The 21,360-nt window shown below is 43.6% G+C and overlaps 1 protein-coding gene across 3 annotated transcripts in view; it reads left to right on the forward strand.

Moving 5' to 3' along the window:
* The window catches only part of ARID5B (AT-rich interaction domain 5B), a 189,883-nt gene continuing 170,526 nt past the window's right edge, over positions 2,004-21,360 (forward strand). The window contains exons 1-2 of one of the 3 annotated variants that reach the window (XM_021072755.1): positions 2,004-2,499; positions 2,930-3,184. In XM_021072755.1, the coding sequence (XP_020928414.1) occupies positions 2,479-2,499; positions 2,930-3,184 (276 nt within the window). In that variant the 5' untranslated portion in view covers positions 2,004-2,478. The other 2 variants (XM_021072758.1, XM_021072756.1) reach the window with 2 other exon arrangements.

A 21,360-nucleotide genomic window follows, 5' to 3' on the forward strand; every position in this document is an offset into this window, starting at 1 on the left:
ACAGGAAACTGACTCACAGTCGATCTCAAATATGATCTTGTCAAAATACTGCAACTCAAGTTTTTTAATATAGGATTTCTTGAACTGGACATATATATTTACACTAACAGGACAGAGACTAATTGAAGCCTAGGGCATCTCTCCTATATTTAAAAAAAAGTACATGTAAAATGCCCTTCAGTCAAGTTCATTCATATGTAAAAAAATGAACAAAATGGGTTATTCTAATCAAACGTTTGCAGTATGCATCATAAAGTTAAAAAGAGAGAAAGCGCCAGAGAGCTGTAATTTCTCTTTGTAACCCATGTTTATAAAATAGAAAGATCAGATGAAATTTCAAGGCAGATAATTAAAGAGTGATGTGCAAGTCATAATTTGACTAATGCAAAAGATGGGAGACTGCGAATGGTTACATTGTCCTCCTCCACTGTGCAGAGTTGTGATATTACTTTAAATTATTAAAATAGTTTTCAACATCTTTCAGAATACCGGCTCTTTGGCATGGGCTTTTATTACTTATTGTAATTGGAGGATCTGCCATTTTCTTTCGTTTATCTCTGTGTGTATAGAAACGAGATAGATCTTGCCTTTTATTACTTCCCCATGTTCTGAATCAAAAATGTGGTTTAGATAATGTTAAGTGCCCTAATTCTTACTGCATCGGACTCAGACGTTATGAAAAGGCATAAAAATACACAGAGAGGGTCTTTCCACCTCAAGTCACTGAATATGAGGCATTTGTGCTCTGCCGGGTGTATTAACTTCAGCCATGTGAATATAATTTTCATTAAAGTAATCCTGTTTCAACTAGATGCTGTGACTAGAGGTGAAACGTTGCGAAAGCGTTAAAAATAGCTTACTAGTAATTTCAACATCCTGTAATTTTATCACAGATCAAGTTTCAACTGTCATACTATAACAGACCTTATTCCCCATATAGTACATGTTTACTTTTTTAGCATGCCAGACCCACTTTGGAAAGATTGGTGCCAATATAATAAAATCGGAGGCGGGGGGGGGGTATACTGAAAGGAGTGGGAGGAGAGCCGAGAAGGGGGTGGGGGAGCGTGGGGGAAGCGAGTACACCATTTTACATCAACACTGCGAAAATGCAATCTAGCCTGGCGGAGGACCGGCAGCTGGGTCGGAGCGAGCGAGGGCTTTGCAGTCTCTGCCTGTTCCTTGTTCTGTCGCTCTTAAGTTTCTCTGTGTTTGCATAATAGCCGTGCATGCAAACCTCGCAATGCTCCAGGGCTCCAGAACAATAAATATACACATTTAAAGCCTTTATTGTCTTACGGTTCATGCCCCCGGTTTTCAACAGCTTAATTTCTGGTTGTATTTAACTAGTTTGCAAATGGATTTTTTCAGTTTCAAACTATTATTGAGGAAGCTCCCCTCCCTTTTTTGGCGGGGGAGGGGTTGGGGGTGGGGTAGGAGTCGGTATATTATTCCTGTAGCGCTGGGTTATATAAACACATTATCATTTGAGAGCGCCCTTGGCGTCCATCAGCATTGTAAACACGTACTAGTGTATATACTTCAAAATTAAAGAATGCACACGCAGAACCGGGAGCCTGAATTCATATTCCGAGCAGACTCGCTGCTCGCATTTATTGATTTATCATGCATCGTTTATTGTTCCAGTCCCTAAATGCAGTCGCTGTCCGTTCAATATTGTTTGCAAAATCCTGAAATGTGTGTGCACTGCTCACTTGTCTTTCTGTTTTTTTTTTTTTTTGCTGAGTGTTTTTTTTTGCGAAGCGAACAAATGCATTAATATTTATATGTTTATATAATCGATAACCCACTTTTCTCTTCCATGTAAATAGGCATCAAAAGATAATTTAACAGATTAGTTCTCGAAAACATGGCAGTGAGGAAGCGTAATTTAACTATCAAACAAATCTACATGTCTAATAACAGCAAATCTGCTAAGGAGCATTAGAAAGAGGAGCAGCGCCCCGGAATCTCTGCAGGAAATGTTCTTTATATTAGACATATACAAGCAGGTCCTGTCAGATGCACAGCGGAGCTCGCTACCTCTTGTCTCCTCCAAAAAATCTCACCAAACGATACCCCTAGACAAGGGAGACAGAGAAGAGGGAGATCTCATCTTTGCACAATTTAAGAGTAGATTTTATTTTTACAAACCTTCCTATATGTTTTTTGCCTTGATCCATCCGCTTCCCGCCGAGATTGGACGGAGCCTTTCTCCCGATTATGAATTTGATCAACCCACATTTGGAAGGAACCCTACACAGTTCTGACAGGAGCTGAAAATTGAGTCGTCAGAGAAATATTAGGACATATTTTCAATCATTTTGGTGCTGGGGGGGAGGCAAGGGCTTAGTTTTATATTGAGACATTACGCCAGCTGAAGGCAGAGAATGTTTTTCCCTGCCAGGACCTGATGCAATCCATTCAAGCCAACAAGTTTGGAGAGAATGTTGAGTTCAATCAATTCAGAACGTCGAGATGGAGCCCAACTCACTCCAGGTATTTCGCTCTTCTCCGCTCCTCCGATCCCGGCACCCCCCCGGCACCCCCCAGGCCCCCAGCTTACCCACACCTCTGCACCCACCCACACCCCCCACAAACTTTTCACCAAACTTTTACCCTCTGCATCCCCCCAAATCATTTTTATTGTTTAAAAAAATCCCTGCACCGATCATACATACATAATGTAATTTTACCTCCTCAGATGGAGAGGTAGGGAGAGGTGGCGGGGGGGGGGGGGGGCTGAGGGTTTTTTTTTTTTCTTTTAAGGGAGGCAGAAATTTTGTGGGCTCTATTATTTTCCACCCAGCTTTATATCTGTTGCCTCTTCTGTATTAAGAGTGTGGATGTCTGTGTGTAAATATGTCTGGGAATAGACGTTTGTGCTCTGATGGCTACATTATTTATTTGGTGCTTTTTTCCCCTGCAGTGGGTCGGCTCACCGTGTGGCTTGCACGGACCTTACATTTTCTACAAGGCTTTTCAATTCCACCTTGAAGGCAAACCAAGAATTTTGTCCCTTGGCGACTTTTTCTTTGTAAGATGTACGCCAAAGGATCCGATTTGCATAGCGGAGCTCCAGCTGTTGTGGGAAGAGAGGACCAGCCGGCAACTTTTATCCAGCTCTAAACTTTATTTCCTCCCAGAAGACACTCCCCAGGGCAGAAATAGCGACCATGGCGAGGTGGTAAACTTATATCTCCCTTTCTTCTTCCTTTATTATTTTTCCCCCAGTAATGCTTATTACAGGGCAAGCTTGAAAATACTGTATTCACTTCTGCAGGCGAGCAGGATCGACTCCTTTTTTAAAGGGGTAGCGCCACTAGCTGGGGCTCGAGTATTTTGCCATTGTCAGAGTTTGGCTGTCAGCTTTACAAAGAGGATCCAACTGCTGATTTTAGTCAAGATCAAATAACTTGTTCGAGAAGGGTTTTGTTCAAGGATGTGTGTGCGCGTGTGTGTGTGTGTGTGTGTGAGAGAGAGAGAGAGAGAGAGATCGTTCGCTCTCCTGCTACTGCTGCCTGAACATCACATGCTTTTTATGTTTTTTGCCTTTGAAAATTTACCTTCGCGTCTGGCTGGGTCGGGGAATGGGTGGATTTCTTTCGGTAGGTTTCGATATTGTTCACGTTTTAATTTTTTTTTAAAGTAAGTATTTGATATGTTTAAGAGGGCGGAAATTACGAAATGGAGGCAGAGTGAGATCAAAAGCTATTGAGTTGGCAAAGACGTGTTGAATAAAGTGATAAATGACAGGTACTGGAATAATACATTCAAATAACTTGCAGATCTGCCCGGGCGGATTTCAAAGCGGTCGTGTAACCGGCACAAACACGTTAAGCAGTAACAACTATCTCTCGTGCCCACCCCCTTCCCCCCCAACAAGACATCTGATGTTCTAGTTTTCAATTACTCCACGCAAAGTGGTCGTCTTCCAACGCGATTTTTGGGGATGTGTGGGACGTGGACACGGGAGGGAAGGGCAGAGGGGTGTGTGCTCGCCCAGTGGCCCTGCGGGTCCGGCGTCCTCAGTGCCCAGACGGCGCTCCGGGGGAGGGTGGGGAGGGACCGAGCCTCCCCTGCACGTTTCTGGGCGGCCACGGGGGCGCTCGCCGCGCTCCCGGGAGGACGCCCGAGGTGAGCCCACTGTCACCGGGCACCGGGACGGTCGCTTCTCTTCGGCTCTGTCATTTCATGAGTGACCGCAGTTCTGCGGGCTCCCTCCGTCAGCTGACCGACCTCAGCGCCGTGGTACCTACAGAGGGAACTATTTTGGGGAGGCTGTACCCTCGACGCGGCGGGGAGGGAGGGCGCACGGCCGCCTGGCCAGGCTTTGTGTTGCCCAAGCGAGAGCTGGGTAATCAAAGTCAGACTTTTGAGGGCAGCTAGCTCTGTGCCAGGCTCTCGAGCTTTCGAGGTAGGTGTAAGGATCTTTTTGTTAAATGAATGGTTCGCCGTTTAACTCATCCCGGTGCTCCAAGCTGCCTGCCAGTCCTTCCAGAATTCCTTGGTCTTATGGAGTTGATTGTACTTTTGGCATCTCGCGTTCACTCTTCTCCCCAGGATCGAATTACCCATCAGTGGTCTATGCCGGTTAATTACTGGAGTTCGTCAAAATGTTCGCCTTCGGATCTGCCTCTTCGGAAATAAGCCCCTCCCTCCTCCCGAACGCCTCCGCCTCCCCCCACCCCCCAGCGCCCCTCCGCCCTCCCCGCCAGCTTTGGGTTTTAAACGTTCACATTTCCCGACGTCTGCCGGCAGTTTTACAAAGGTGTTGTTTGGAAATACTGTGAAAAATACTGCAGCCTACCAACAGGTTGAGCTCTTTCTCCCTCCCAAGGTCTAGCTCGGCCCCCTCCCCGACCCAACTTTCCTGCGCAGCTGTCTTCCTCCCCCTCCCCCCTCCTGATTTCTTATTATTTGCTTTTCAAATTTATTACTTCAACATGGCCTGTGATCTGGAAAAGGGAAGGATTAAATATCCAGAAAAGACCTGGTGCCTAATAGACTTCTGACTAAACCCAGAAGGAAATTATTCAGTGTTTTATGGGATATTTTGTGACCACGCTTTTTTTTCTTTAATTGAAATTGGAATATTTTTGAAAGACCCCGAATTGACCCCACTTGGTCCAGTTTTAATTTCTGTTATGTAATTAATGAATTCTGATGTAAGAATAAAAGAAATATTAGCCGAAGAACTGTTAGAACTGCTGATAGTGAATAGATACATTTTTAAGTACACGATTTTTTAAAAGAAATCATTCATTATGGGGAAATGTAAGCGAACCATTTTAATGATCTTTGCCTTTTGTCACGGCTATATGAGCCATACCTGAGAAAATTAATCTTGCCATTTAAAAGTAAACTCTAGGGGGCTTGGGGAGGGAGATGGCTCTATTTATAATCCTCAGCTGCATATACATCGTCTAATGTTATGCATGATTTGTTTTTTAATGCTAACACGGCTGGTAATTAGCTGTATGATTATACTTGTATATTTCATTAGGACTTTGGCTGATGTCATTGTGAATTATTCAGCCATATTAAAACAATTTTCAATTGCGATAATGACACGCCTAAAAATTATGCAAATGCAGGCTGCATTGTGCAAAATAATTGTGACAAATGTAAAGCAGGTAGAAAGTTTCCCAATGCAGATCGGTTTTCCACCCTGTTGATGTCATTTCCCCCCTGGCCCAAGTTAGTCATTCATTAGCAGAATAACAGCAGCCCTCTCTGGAGGAGAGCCTACAGAAACCGGCATTTACCGCTGGCACCTAGAGGGGCCAACAGGGCTCTCTCATTAAGACATTTGCTTTGTTTTCACTTACTCTATTAACTTGTTTATATACAGGGAAACGATTTTTATTATTGATTTTAAATAGTTTTGAATGATGCATTTGCCATTTGCAATGCATAACTGAACGAGAAAGGTTTCTTGGTGATGTGCACTGTTACTTGGAGAAAATGTTCAGCACATTTCATCAGCCAGTGCAGTTTATTTTAAGTAACCAAATGGAGGTTAATAATTTCTTGATTGAGCTGACATCAGCATCCATTTTGAAAGGACAGCCAGGACTCGGTATGCTTTTTTGGTTTAAGAGAACCATTCTGTCTTTTCATGATTTCTTGAAATATAAAGACGTCAGTTCTAAATACAGGAAAATTATCATTGTGTGAGATTAGAAATAGCGTCCCTGTGTGGTTTGCTGTGATCTGCAGAGGGCTTTTTTTGTGGCAAGGGAGGGAAATTTTCTTACTGATCTTTGCAATACTTGTAGGAGGACGGAAAAGGGAGGACTTTGTATGCCCATTTTACAGATGGGGACAGAGGCTAGGAGAGGTGATATGGTTTGTCAAAGGTCACTGGCTAGAACCTAGGCCTTCTTAAGCTTTAGGTTTGGTTTATTTTCCTGCCGAAACGTACCTTTGAAACTAGAGCTTGAATACATCATATTATATTCTAGAAATGTATATTAATGTGGGCAGTTTCTTGTACAATTTAAAACTATGACTAGTCAGTCAGCTTTTCTAAAGGTCACCAAATATTTAGGTAGCAGAAGCTTTCTTATTCTATAAAGTTCAGTTAATCCTACCAGTGATATACATATAACAATAACAGTTACATTTTAAGACCATTATTAATAATCATTAACAACCTATTACTAGTTTCAATAATTATGATAATGTCTGGATTGCTTATATCACTGCTGCCTTTACGTACTTGCATGCCGGCAGCTGGTGTTGAGGAAGAACATTCCAGAAAGAGTCACATCTTAATTCTGCAACTTACTGTTTGTTTGACCTTGAATAATCAACAATACTCTGAGTCTCAGTTTCTTCAGCAGCAAAATGGGAACAATAATAAGACTGACTGTGGATTGCTAAAAATATCAAGAAGCATTATTATGGGCAAAACTGCATTAGAACTGTATATGACAAATAGAAAAGGGTTATGATTATGGTGGTCTTTATTCTAGATCTTCTTAATTTATAAATAAGAAACATAATAACTTTTATGTCTATATGGAGGCTTCTGGGCCTAATCATGATACTGTCTTAAATTATTATGAAAGTGAAGAGCAGGGCCATATGCAAGGAGTTGTGTCTTTAGTAATTACCTACAATTGCCATATTCAGCCAGTAGCTCTTTAGAGGAGGAAAATGGCAAAGTAGGTGGGTAATTGGTTATGTTACTGGGTAACTTCAGATTAGATTCATTTTCAAATTGCCAAGTGCTTAATCTCTTGGCAGTATACTCTCTTAAATAGGTGGATGTACAAGCTTGGATTTCAGCCTGACGAACCAGGGGCGGGATTCTACAAGGTTTGTTGGTCCCCTGCAACACTGAGTGTGGATGAATAAGCCAGTGATGTCAGGGAGTCAAGATCAAGCATATCTGGGCATTACAGATTCCAGCATGCCTCCAGGATTTGTAAAATGTTTTGATTCTCACCAGCCTCACTAGCCAGTTAAAAATCGTTAAAAATGCATATTCTGGGGCCTTATTGAGATTCATTCCTTTAGAATCTCTGGAATTGGGGCCCAGTTTTCTGAATTTTAAATAGCCTTGCTCTTACCCTGTGATCTTGGATAAGTTTTAAACTCTGTGCCTTGGTTTTCTTATCGGTATAATGGAAATATGGAACTACTTCCCAGATGTTTTTAAGAATTACATGAGTTAATACATGTAAAGGGCTTACCCCTGAGGCGGATGCATAGTAGATTCTCCAGTCATCGTTGACTCATTATTATTATCATTAATATTAGTATTATTGTGCTCATTTAAGTTTGAGATCACTACCATGTACCTTCCTAAAGAAAGCTTTTCTCTATGAGAGGGTGACATCTAGATTAGTTTGCTAGATCATGTAACCAATTTAGGTCCCTCCAAACCAGGCTGGATTTAGCTATGTTGCCATTGTAAAAGGCTCCTTAAGGATTTACATTTTAGTACTGAAGTATGCTGTCAACTGGATTGGCAGGATTTTTTAGAAGATTGCCTGATCATATCACAGACACACTCTGAAATTTAGGAGGTGCTGGCCTGGCTTTGCTCTGCCTGTGGTTGGCCATGCAGTCTCTGCTCTGTAACCAGGAGCTGATCTTTTAGAAGTTTCTGAGATCTCTTCAGTGATCTCACTGGCCTTGGACAACTTTAATTTTTCTAAGCCTCAATTTCTTTATTTGTCAAATAGATTTAATGGTTTCTAATCAGTAATAGTAATGAAAAGGACCTGGCAACTAGCATAGTACCCATACATGCAAGCTCAGTAAATGATGGCTGCAGTTATGAGTTATTGTTTATTTGTTTATTTATAGTGATGAGCTTAAGCTAAGAAAAGGAATTTTTTTTTTTTTTTTTTTTTTGTCTTTTTAGTGCTGCACCCAGGGTAGGGGTCGAATCAGAGCTGTAGCCGCTAGCCTACACCATAGCCACAGCAACGCCAGATCTGCAACGCCAGATCTGAGACACGTATGTGACCTACCACAGCTCATGGCAACGCCGGATCCTTAACCCACTGAGCAAGGCCAGGGATTGAACTTTCTTCTTCATGGATACTAATCAGATTCATTTCCACTGAGCCATGATGGGAACTACAGGAGAAGGAATACCTTAACTGTCTGTCTGGCAGGCCTTTAGAGCAAAAGTGAGAACTGATGAATTATATGGAGAGAATTTACTGACCTGTGACAAGCATCAGCATACTAAGGCCTGAGGGCCAAATCTGGCCCACTGTCTGTTTTTGTAAATAAAGCTTTACTGGAACAGAGTCAGAATGTTTATGTATTGTTTATAGCTGCTCTCAGGCTCCAGTGTCAGAGGTGAATAGTTGTGACAGTGACCATATGGCCCACACAGTGGAAAATATTTACTCTTTGGCCCTTTACAGAAAAAGTTTGCTGACCTTGGCCCATGGGGTTGATTTGAAAGAAGGAATGTGACTATGTACCTTTTTGTCTTTCTTATTTGGCTTTGGAGCAAGATCTGGGAATAGAAGAAATACTTCAACATTTCTATGTCAAAAACATTTATATGTACAAAAGTCTGTTTCAACATTAAGTTTAGGATGTTAAAATTTGAGAATCAGTAGAACATATACTATTATATTTCATATAGTTAAGCTCCTCATTCCAGGAGTTCCTGCCGTGGCTCAGAGGGTTAAGAAACCCAACATAGTGTCTGTGTGGAGACATGTTCGATAACTGGCCTTGTTCAGTGGGTAGGGATCTGGAGTTGCTGCAAGCTGCAGCGTAGGTCACAGATGTGGCTCGGATCCAGAGTTGCAGTGGCTGTGGCGTAGACCTCAGCTGCAACTCCTATTCGACCCCTAGCCCGGGAACTTCCATATGCTTCAGGTACAACCCTAAAAAGAAAAAGAAAAAAAAGATCCTCATTCCGGCCAGTGTTGGCATCATTTATCTTGAGTTAATAAAACTGTTTGTTGAGTGCTAACCATGTGCTCAGCGCTTTGCTCAGTACAGAGATGGATGTGAAACAATTCGTGATGTGGCCCTTTTTCTTAAGAAGCTTATCAATCTTGATAAGATCAACACCTGTTTTTAAAAATATAAAGGCAGTATGTTATATGACATTGTGAATTGTGCTGACAATAGATATAATTTTTTTTTTTGTCTTTTTTAGGGCCATACCCACAGCATATGGAAGTTCCCGGGCTAGGGGCCGAATCGGAGCTGTAGCCCCCGGCCTACATCACAGCCACTGCAACGCCAGATCCAAACTGCGTCTGCAACCTGTACCGCAGCTCGCAGCAGTGCTGGATACTTAACCCACTGGGTGAGACCAGGGATCAAATCCACATCCTCATGGATACTAGTCAGGTTCGTTACCACCGAGACACGATGGGAACTCAACTCCTTCAGTGTTGATTGAAGACCTACTAAGTGCTGGTGATTGGGGTACAGGGATAAAGGACAGTGACCCCAGCCCTCAAAAAATCTCTTAGTCTACCCCCAGAGACATTCATTGGTCACGGAAAAGCTGTCAGACCCTCATCTCTTAGTTAAAGTGAGATTAACTAAAGTCACTATTTATTGGTAGCGTTTCATGGTTTTGGAAACTAGGAAGTACTTTCCTCAACTTTGAGGTCTCATTCACTCCGTGCCTGTTATTAGAGCACCTGCTTTGTGCCAGAGTCTGTTCTAGGCCCCAGGATACAGCAGTAAACAAGACAGAGAAGCAGCCCTGTCTTCAGGGGTCTTCGAGCCTAGTGGTTGGTTTTACCCTCCCACGTACTTTGCACACTGTATTTCATGGGACGGTCGTCTGTGTTCTTTTCCTTTGCCTTGTCACTCCCTGTTCCCGTTCCCCTCTGCAGTGCTGTTCTTGGGAGAAGAGAGGGCTGTGCCTTATTCACCTTTGGGTAGCCCCACAGTATTCAGGGCCATTCTTCAAGTACTTGAATGACTGAATTATATAATCAGAATGCCTTCTTTCCTACAGCCTGCTTTCTTTCTTTCTCTCTTTCTTTGTGGTTTTGTTGTTGTTGTTGTTGTTGTCTTTTTAGGCCCACACCCATGGCATATGGACATTCCCAGGCTAGGGGTCAAATCAGAGCTGCAGCTGCCGGCCTACACCACAACCACAGCAATGCCAGATCCAAGCCGCGTCTTCAACCTACACCACCCCTCACGGCAATGCCAGGTCCTTAACCCACTGAGAGAGGCCAGGGATTGAACCCACATCCTTGTGGATACTAGTCAGGTTCATTACCGCTGAGCCACAACAGGAACTTCAGCCCACAGCTTGCCTCTTTAAGCTTGGCCCCATTTCTTTCTTTCTGGCAGAGGGCCTGTGACTGGTCGCTCACCTGAGGACCAGCTCCAGCACCCCATCTCACACTTCTTTTTTCTCTTCTAAAATCCAGGAGTTCTCACTGTGGTACAACGGGATTGTCTTGGGAGTGCTGGGACGCAGTTCAATCCCTGGCCCAGGAACTCCATAGTCACAGGGCGGCCAAAAAGAGAGAGAGAGAAAAAAAAAATCCCTATCACTTTGCACCATAGGATGTGAAAAGGTGTAAAAGTTTTTTGGTTTTTGTTTTTCAAGGAGAACTCACCTAACAAATTAGTTGAATATTAGGGACTGAATGATCAGGCTGGAACCAGTGTCTCCATCTCTTTGAGCACTTTTCCAGTCTTCAGCCACCAGCCCGTTAAATGTCAGGGCTTTGGGGGGCAATCTGTAAAAAGGCTAGACTTCAGGGACGAGGAGTCACTTCTCACCTGAGTGTTGGTTGGCGGTTCCTGTGAACTGGAAGGTTTTTCAGATGGATAGTCTTAACTAGGCCACATGTTTGATGGCAAGTCAAAATGGTAAGCAATTAAAACTTCTCTTGACATTTAAAGTGTCAGGCACATACTAAGGAAATATTATTTTTCTGAAGTACATGAGTCCATACATGTAAATACTTTGTTATTAATTATTAATAAGGCATACCATTGTTCATAGTGGCATCTAGTGATATATGACTCAGACTCATTTATCAAAGTCTAGTTTTAACCAATATCCTGAATATAATTGCTGGAATCAAATGCATTTGCTTGTCATTTTTTATAGCCCTGGTGGTTGGCTATATGCCATCTTCTACTCCGTATAATATTGTAGCGAGTGATTACCCATTGGCTTGGCTTTTAAATAAATTTAAAACAAATTTATCGATTGTTGGCTTAAGGATTCATTTGCCTCTCAGAAATGTGGTCTTGGATTCCTGCCTTTCTTGGAAAATCTCCTGTATCCTTGCATGAGGATGGCTGTTTCCAGCCACTCCATGATTTTCACTGAAAACTGGAGATTAGAACCCGGACCTCAGCCTTGCGGAGAGTGTGGTTCACATCCTAGATTGTGAGCATCGGTTTGGATGACACATTTTAGATGTGCAGATGATGATGATTGAAAGGGTGCTTTAGAATCATGCTAATGGCACCATCTCCAGTACACACTCACGTAAATTAATTCTGCTTTTAAAATCAGATGCACTGTTAGCAGCGTTAAAGATGGATCTTTGACATTTATCACACAGACTAGGACGTGTGGTTTAATTGCATGCATTTTCTGGAGAATCTCTGTAGCTGTGTAAATAGACGCATGGTGGTGGGTGTCCTTGCACCCATGACCATCAGGTTCATGGTGCCATCTCCATCCTTGAGCAAGGAGGAAAACCAAGGGTAGAAACCACATGTTGCTGGTCCATCTAGAAGCCCCGTAAACATCTTTCCCCCACTATCTTTCCTTTCTCATGACTGAGCACAGCCAGGCTGTGATGCACCCCCCTCCTCCCCATAGTTGAGTTCCAAGCCTGATCAGTGGCACTAAACATTAAACTCTTGTCTTTGAGAATAATAGGCTTTGCTTTCTACACCCTCAAGCATGTTGAGCTACTGTGCAGGCTGGAAAATAAAAATGTTCTAATTGTGTCTTTTAAATAAGCATAGGAGTGAATTAATTAGACCATATTTTGTCTTTAGTTGCTTAGTTACACAATAGTATTCCTGAGCACGAGTAAGATAAATTGGCTCTTTTTGTGCTGCCTGTCCCTTAATCATAATTACTGTATTGCTTCGGAGAGTAAAGCATACATAGATTTTGAATTTTTTATTAATAGTCAAAAATATGCATATGATATATAAAGTATATGCTGTTCAACCTGTTTTATATGCTTTTATGTGGGAAGAAGTTTTATTGTGGTGGTAACATTTGCATTAGTTGCTCAAAGATGTAGTTCTGGGAAATACATAATTGAAATGTTTTTGAATTGCTTTTTCTGGCCTTTTCAATCTTATTCAAAATAATAGTGCCTCCAGTCCTAGAGCAGTCATTCTCATTTGATTTAACATCTTTCTTTGCACTGCATGTGCGCACGGTGCCCGGTTTTAACCCTGCAGAGCCTAGATGAGGTTCTGTGATCCTTGGGCCTCAAACGTTAAGTTTTATCTTTGGAGCTTACACTATTGGGGGGTTCAGGGGCAAGGGGACAGCAGACTGCCTGCGTGTAGCAGCCATTACTCGGTGCCCTTCACCCTGGCACACTTCCAAGTTCCTTGCAGAAGTTTCAAGGGTTGGAGAGCATAAGAGTTTGTTTTAACTTGGGCTGGACACACTCTGTGCTTGTCTTCCAGGGTCTTGCAAAAATGGGATGTGGCTTCTGGAACTTGGTTTCCTAGCCCCCTACCCCGACCTTCCACCACGGAGAGCAGCGAGGGTTGGACAGCTTGATGTAGTTATTGAACAATGGGAGAGTCTGGCTTAAGACCCAGGGTGCGTGCTGGGTAAATGTATGTGAAAATCGACCCCATTGTTCTTTGTATTTGAAAAGCAAGTAAATTATTTACAGATATTTGCTAATTAAAGCACATGTTGTATTACCAGCACAAAAAGAACACAGTATATAACTGGAGACAAAGAACTAAGTGCAAATCATTTAATCTTGCTAATTCTGTGTCTTCTTAAGGAAGGAATATGTTTTAACAATAGGTATCTGTATATATATATATTAAAGTGTGTGTTTATGTATCTATAGATATGTATGGATGGAGTTGTGCGTACGTGTGTTTGCGTTTTATTCCCACAAAGGCTTGCATGCTATGGAGATAACAGGCCAAGTTACCATCCGGTCACTCTTCACTAGGCCTGCTCCATGCTCCCTGTGGGACTTTGGAGATGGAAATCATTTTGACAGATTACTGTTTTCCCTTTAGCCCAGGCTTTGCTTGCCATCATCTGGTTTGAGCTCGACTCTGAGTACCATTGGGGAAAAAAGCAACTATCTAGCCAGGTATTGTACCAGAGAGTAAAAATGTCCTCATTCATTATCTTGTCCTTAGACTTTCCTCTGTGATGGGCCCAGATTCCATTGTTTTTTTTTCTCTGACAACTTTTTCAGTGTGGAATGAAGGCTGCTGCATGCAGTGAAGGAGGCATCCAGCACAGAGAAGGTTGGGTTAATATTCTGAGACCTTCTCCTGTTTGGAACGTTGGCCTGTCCATGGGTTCAGCTTGTCCCCCTGCCTGCCATCTGCACACACAAATGTGGTCTTAGATGGGACTGGCTGGACAGCTCTTGGCATTGTTGATAAAGATGACCAAGAAGACTTGCCATGGTTAGCTAAGAAAAAGGCTCCCCTCTCATGTGCCACAGGCATTTTAATAGACTCGGGATATTCAAGAACATGAGTCCAGTCCCCTTTATTTAATAGATACAGAGACTAAGGCTCATAAAAATCTTGGGCACGTGCTCAGAGCTAGTGAGTGACAAGCAGAAATAGAATCCAGTTCCTCAGGCATCACAATTTGCGGCTGCTCTCTGAGGTTATAACCTGAGGGAAGTAGACAGGTGTTTCCCACGGGTGTGTTCAGGAGGGTGGTTACACCTCTGTGGGACATCATTTTTATCAAGTCACTAGTGGAGAGCATGGCCTTTATTCTAGTGATGAGATACTTACCAAAGGGTAAGTGATCACACAGATACCAGCTTGATATTCAGGGTCCCTTCTGGACCTCACCTGCATTACCTTCATTTCCAAATTCTTTACTGTTGCCAGGAGGGCCCTCTGAGAGGGATATTTATATTAACTTAAGAAAGGCTTTGGGAATTGCCATTGTGGCTCAGGGGGTTACGAGCCCAGCTAGTATCCATGAGGATGCAAGTGTGATCCCTGGCCTCACTCAGTGGATAAGGAGCCTGCATTGCCCTGAACTGTGGTGTAGGTCACAGATGTAGCTCGGATCTGGCGTTGCTGTGGCTGCGGTGTAGACCGACAGCTGCAGCTCCAGTTCTCCCCCTGGCCTAGGAGGTTCCATATGCCACAGGTGTGGTCCTAAAAAAAAAGGAAAGAAAGAAAAGGAAAGAAAGAAAGAAAGAAAAGGCTTTGCCCAGGTGGTACTCTTGGTGGTAAATGAAGTTGGCATCTATCTCTGCCATCGTCTGATATTCATGGATGGTTTCCTTTCATTCAGAAATATTTATTGTGTGCCTACTATGTGCCAGTACTCTACACCTGGATATAACAGTGAACACACTAATTCACAGATAAAGATTTCTTTTTTTTATATTCTTCACTCTCCTCTAGTAAGAAGGAAAAAACAGCTTGATTGTTTTATCCCAAATGGAGAGAACCCATCTCCATACATTTTAGGCTTAGAACCACATTCACAATTCCTTTCTCCACAGCATTTCCCCTTCTTTTCTCTCTGTATGTCCAACCCAAAGGAAAAAAAAAATGTCCCAACTTGCTCTTTTCCAAAATCACTCGCAAAATTTCTCCCACAGCATTTTCAATGAAGTGACAAACTTTTGTGTTTATTGAGTAGTTATTAAGGGGCCTGGCATTGCATATATATGAATATTGAAATTAAATACTTACTTAATTCTCAAAGAAATTGTCTAAGGCTAGTAGTCTTGTGATATTTCCAAGTCTTGTGATACTTTATAGATGAGGCAACTGAGGCTAAAAGTAACTTGCCCAAGGTCCCGGGATTGAGAGCCAGGATTGAAAACACCAGGTTCAGAGTTCCCATGGTGGCTCAGCGGAAACGAATCTGACCAGTATCCGCAAGGACACAGATTTGATCCCTGGCCTTGCTCAATGGATTAAGGACCTGGTGTGGCTGTGGCATAGCCCAGCAGGTACACCTCTAATTTGACCCCAAGCCTGGGAACCTCTATATGCTGCGGGTGTGGCCCTAAAAAGACAAAAATAAAAAAGAAAGAAAGAAAATACCAGGTTCTTTTTGTTTCTGCAGGTGATCTTCATATCCCTCTTTACCTTTAGCATAGATTGAGAACAAACTTGGGATTTGCCTTATATGTTGCCCTTTTCTCTAGTTGAGCCTTTATGCGTGATTACTTTTGGGCCTTTGTTTATGTTATTCAGCATATGGTGCTTGAAAGCTTCTATTCTGCTTTCTAGGAACTTTCTAGGAGCCTGGAGTCAAATTGGCCCATTGACCGATGCACAGATAATTTGGTGATAATACTGAGCACCTGTGTAGTAGAACGCTTGCATGTTTGGGCCCCTTAAATCCCACAGCCCCATAGCACACGCCGGGACAGCCAGGCACTGGGCGTTTCGCAGTAGGAGAGGCTCAGCTTCAGCCCCTCTCAAGCGGCAGTGCCTACACGCAGGCCAGCGCTGGCCCTGGAGTGACAGGTGGGAAACCAGGCAGTTCTTTCCTTTGCGGCTTCTCGTGGGGTGAGGTGCACGGGAGTGATTCACCAAACAGCCCTAAGTCAGTGCATTTTGTGGTGCGGTCAGAGTGAGGAAGGGAAAAATACCGAGACCTGTGTTCGGGACGCCTGATCCTGGCAGGAAGGGCCGTGACTGCATTTGGGAGGAAATAACATTTGAACCTGGACGAAAGAGATTCTGGTGAAGACTGGGAAAGGTTTCTTGGCAGGATGTGGACGTGGGAGCATTCATTCCCCCTTCAGGATGGTGTCTCAGTCTAATCTTGGTGAATCCAGTCAACAGGCTAGAGAGGCCCATTGACGCCCACTGGGGGCATCTACTCTTCTAGGTGCCACTGAGATGGGATGCCCCCCACGCCCCTACCCAGCATCTTCAGAGCTGACTTTCCTTGTCTGGCTGGCTGTGAAGAAGGCAAAAACAGGGGTTAGCCAACTGGGGCCTACAGGCCCAATCTAGCACTCAGCCTGTTTTGTAAATAAAGTTTTATTGGCACACAGCCGCAGCCACTTGGCTCCAAATGGTCTCCGGCACCTTTTCCACTTTGGCAGAGCTGAGTAGTTGCAACAGAGACTGTATGATGCACAGAGCCTGATGTATTTACTATCTGGCCCTTTAGAGAAAACGTTTGCCTGAGCCTTGGTCTAAAATGATATTAACAAATGTAGTAGTGAAACTAGATGCTGACAGGTTCCTACGCACTTTCGTTTGCTCCTTACAACTGTAATTCTCGGAGGTAGGTTCTAGAGTCATCTCATTTTGCAGAAGGGCCACCTGAGAGGCAAGATAACATGTCCAGGTTTCTAAATTCATTCATCAGGTAAATGACAGAGACTGAAAAGGAGCTCCAGCTGTCTGATTCCGAAACACAGACGGCAGAGCCTCGTGCCAAGTCGCGGCACCAGGGGCTGAAGCAGAAAATGGGTATAAAATTTGCTGAGGTTTTTCTCCGTCAAGTACAACAGTGCAACCGCTGTATCCATTTTTGAGGTCCTGTTCAAAAGCCACCTCCTCTGTGATGTCTTACACTGACTAGGGAGAAAGGAGCCAGAGCAGAGGCACTTGTGTGGGCCAGGCAGCAAGGTCCAAATGGAGGGAGCTGGGTCAGGAGATGGTGTGATGCTTGGGGAAACTGAGAGCACAGGTCTCACCTGAATGTTGCTTTTCAGGGCCTGCCCATCATTGCAGGGCAGCACCGTCATTGCATGTTGCCAGATTGTTCCATTTTTCAAGAGAAGTCCCAGAAAGCCAAACTTCTGTGTGGTTTTCGTTGGCGGTTCCGTCCAATTTTTAAAAATACAGAGCGAGCCAAACCAAACATGTTTTCAGTCTAGATGCGGCCCTCAGGCTGCCACCTTGCACGCTCTCCAGAGCAAAGCTTTTTGAACTATTATAATTATTAAAACTTTCCCAGATTTGGCCCATTTTCTATCATAAAGCCAAAGGGACCTATTGGTCCTAAGGGGGCAAGAAAGAAAGGAGCTGGAAGAGCCCTATGCCCTCACCATTCCCTCCAGAGTCTAGAGGGGTGGAAGGCATGGATGGCCATGTAACCAGGGGCCCACAGTCACGAAGGGCACAGGGATCAAGTTGTGGGAAGAAAGAAGGGGGCAGGTGGCCTGTAGCCATGCTGAAGTTGCCCTGGAGAAGAGGAGATTGTGGGCGTGCCCTGGGCTTTCAAGGGTAGAGATGTTTGAGGAATGTGGGTGAGAGAGGGGGAAATCTTCGGCAGAAGAAGCCATCGGCAAATAGGAAGGCAGAACGTTCCAATATTAGATATAGTTTGCATTCAGCAAGAGAGCAGGGCTCTTGTAGACAATGAGGTAGACTGAGGCCATACCTCAAGTTGACTTGAACCTGCAGGCAGTGCTGATTAATAATTTCACGTGTGTGTTTTCTTTCTAGTTAGAGTATAAACTCTTAATCTTGAAGCTTAGTAGCACCGCCTGTGAATATGTACTCTGCCCATAGCTGCATGTCTTCTTGGTCCATAACCTAATCTTTCCAGGGTCTCCATTTCCTTACCTATGAAATGGGCTGATCTTGCTGGGCTGTGAATATTGAATGAGACTTATAGGGGCATAAAGCCTCAAGCCCCAGCCTGGCTCCCAGCAGACCCAGGCCTTTAGCAGATGTTAGTTATTGACTCTGCCCTTCCTGGCCAGCGACCAAATCTTAACGTTATTGTCTCAGTGAAGTCTGTCACGGTGCTAAGACTGTTAATAGCCCCTTAATAAGTCATTTATTGGTTGAGTCATTGGATTTCGAACTATTGTTTGAAAAAACAATAACTGAGAAAATGATCAGTTGAAATGGAGTTAAGCTTCCTGGTTCTCCCTCTGTCCCAAGAGATTTTTCTTGTGTTGAGGCTCAGAGTTTTTGATGCATGCTTGAGGTTCCCAGCCTCTGTGAAGGGGACACCCTACAAGTTCTGCTGTGTTCCATTTGGGTCTTAAAGGACCATGAGGGGGCCGTTTCTTCCATCAGCCACAAGAAAATAAAATGTGGGAAGTCAAAGAGACAAACCTGCATTCCAGATGTTCCATCTCCATGTGCCAAAGAGAGTTCAAACCTGGTGCTTCCCAGATCCCTCCCCTCTCATGATGCAACTTCCTGGGAAACCTGGTGTTGATCTGCTGAACATACACAACATTGAATTGATTTTAAATACCCTTACCCACCCTCCCTTTTTAAAAAAGCCTCTCCAAGTTCCTATTCTTCAGAACACCCCTCATTTGGAAATCTGTGTCACCCCCTTGTCCTCTCCTTCTCTTCTTCTTTTGATGGTGGTGGTTGGGAGTGTATTCCAGCCCAGCTCCTTTAAGATGTATAATGCCAGGTTCTTGGAGAAGGCAGGAAGCATCAGTCAAAGGATGTAAAGGGATAGGGTCCCAACCAGAATGCTGGGGGATCTTAGAGGAAGGATCTTCAACATCCAGACGGCCTGCTGGGCCGTTAAATCCTTTTGCTTTGGGTCAATCCCACAGTGTATATCAGATTACCAGAATTCAGATGAAAACACTGCCATAGTATTCAGGCTCCTTACCAAATTATTCCAAAATCGAGTGTCCATGGGTTATAAATACAGAAAATAATTGAATTCTGTATGTCTTAAGTGAAATAATCTGTTCCATTCTGTGTTTTGTGAATATTCTCCATAATAGTCTAATTGTGTTCTGGGCTCCTGGGGGCTGAATGTGTATTCAGCAGCCATGCACTGGGTTGTAAATTTTGTGTTCCCAACTATCAGGGCCACAAAAAGAAGGTTCTAGTAAAAAGGCTGAAGATTTTTTTTTTTTTTCTCATGCAGACTGTATGAATCCCACGCACGGTAGTGTCTTTTAAAATTATCAGTCTGCTCTGTTTTTTCTCTTTACAGTTATAGGTCCTATTTCTCACTCCACATTTTTGATGTTACTAGATCAGTAATTCAATAGACAGCCAAGCAGGTGTTCAGATCACTCCTGACCCCCAGAATTCCTTAAATGACCCCTAAAACCAGCAGAGTGAAAACATTCTCAGCATGTCAGAATATTGAGAGATCTCAGTTGCCTTAACTTTTTTTTTTTTTTTTTGGCCTTAATTTTTAAAGGCTATTTTCTGCCTTTCTTCTCTCTTTTTAAGCAAAGAGAAACCTTGCCTTGATCTTGGCCATGAAGATTAGAGGATTGGGTATCTGCAGGGCCTCCAGATGGTGCATATAAGCAACACAGTTGTCTTAACTGGTCAGTGTGCCAAGGCCCTTTAAAAGGTGAATCTTGGAAAGGTGAGAGGAGGACAAGAGAGATGAGGCTTGGGATTCTTCTACAGTAGCTGAGGTTATAATATCATATTGCTCTTAAAAAACATAACGTTGCTGGAGTTCCCATTGTGGCGCGGTGGTTAACGAATCCCACTAGGAACCATGAGGTTGCAGGTTCGATCCCTGGCCTTGCTCGGTGGGTTAAGGACCCGGCATTGCCATGAGCTGTGGTGAAGGTTGCAGACATGGCTCGGATCCTGTGTTGCTGTGGCTCTGGCTTAGGCCGGTGGCTACAGCTCTGATTGGACCCCTAGCCTGGGAACCTCCATATGCCGCAAGAGTGGGCCAAGAAATGGCAAAAAGACAAAAAAAAAAAAAAAAACAAAACACATAACATTGCTGTTTTTCAACATAGGCCTTTTGACTGCAAACTTTTATTCAATTCCACCAATAGTTATTAGTATACACTGGGTGCAGCGGGAGTAATAAGGAGATGAATAAGATCAGCCCCTCTCCCTCCAGTGGCTTAAGGGAGATGAAATGTCAAGTTAGCCTTACTTAATAAGCTTATATTTTACTTTGTCCCTTCCATCCCGAAAGGATCGCTTATCTTGTTCAATAGTATTCTTGGAAGTTGTCTATGGATCCCCTAGAAAAGAAAGGCTCTCTTGTATAGGCACTTGTTTTCAGGATTTAGGCAGTGGCATAAAGCGTTTTTTTTTTCCATTGGCTTGTCAACTTCTCAGCAGAAATTAATCTAATTTCCAGGCATAGTTGAAACTGGTATTTAGCACCTTGTTTCACAGTCTTTATTTCATTATCGCACAAAAATGTGTAAAGGTACCCCAGGTTAAAAGATTCACACACTAGCTATCTATTGTTGGGTAACATATTACCCCAAATTTCATGTCTTAGGACATTTATTATTCAGTGTCTGTAGGTCAGGAGTCTGGGTAAAGCTTAACTAGGGGTCTCTGGGTAGAGTCTCTCAAAGCTGCAATCACGGTGCCTGTCCAGGGCCTCAGTTAGCGCAAAGCTCTGCTGGGGTCGAATTTGCTTCCAGTCTGCTCCCAGGGCTCCTGGACTGAGGGCCTTATTCGTTGTGAGCAGTTGGTCTTGGCCTCCCTCGTCCCTTGTCATGCCACTCGGGCTTCTCCACAGGCCAGCTCCAACATGGCAGCTGACCTTCCTCACAGTGTGTGAACGAGACAGAAGCTGCTGTCCTTTTGTAACCTATTCTCGGAAGTGAGATCCCATCCTTTTGCCTAGGTCTGTTGCTTAGATTTGAGACATTATGTCCAGCTCACACTCAAGGGAGGGAGCATACAAGGGCATCAATACAAGAAGGTGGGGAATGATTGGGCATCCTCTTCTTTTTGGGGGGTATTGGGGTGGAGCACGTGGCAACATGA

This window comes from Sus scrofa, chromosome 14 (assembly GCF_000003025.6).
Source record: "Sus scrofa isolate TJ Tabasco breed Duroc chromosome 14, Sscrofa11.1, whole genome shotgun sequence".
In the NCBI taxonomy this organism is placed as follows: Eukaryota; Metazoa; Chordata; class Mammalia; order Artiodactyla; family Suidae; genus Sus; species Sus scrofa.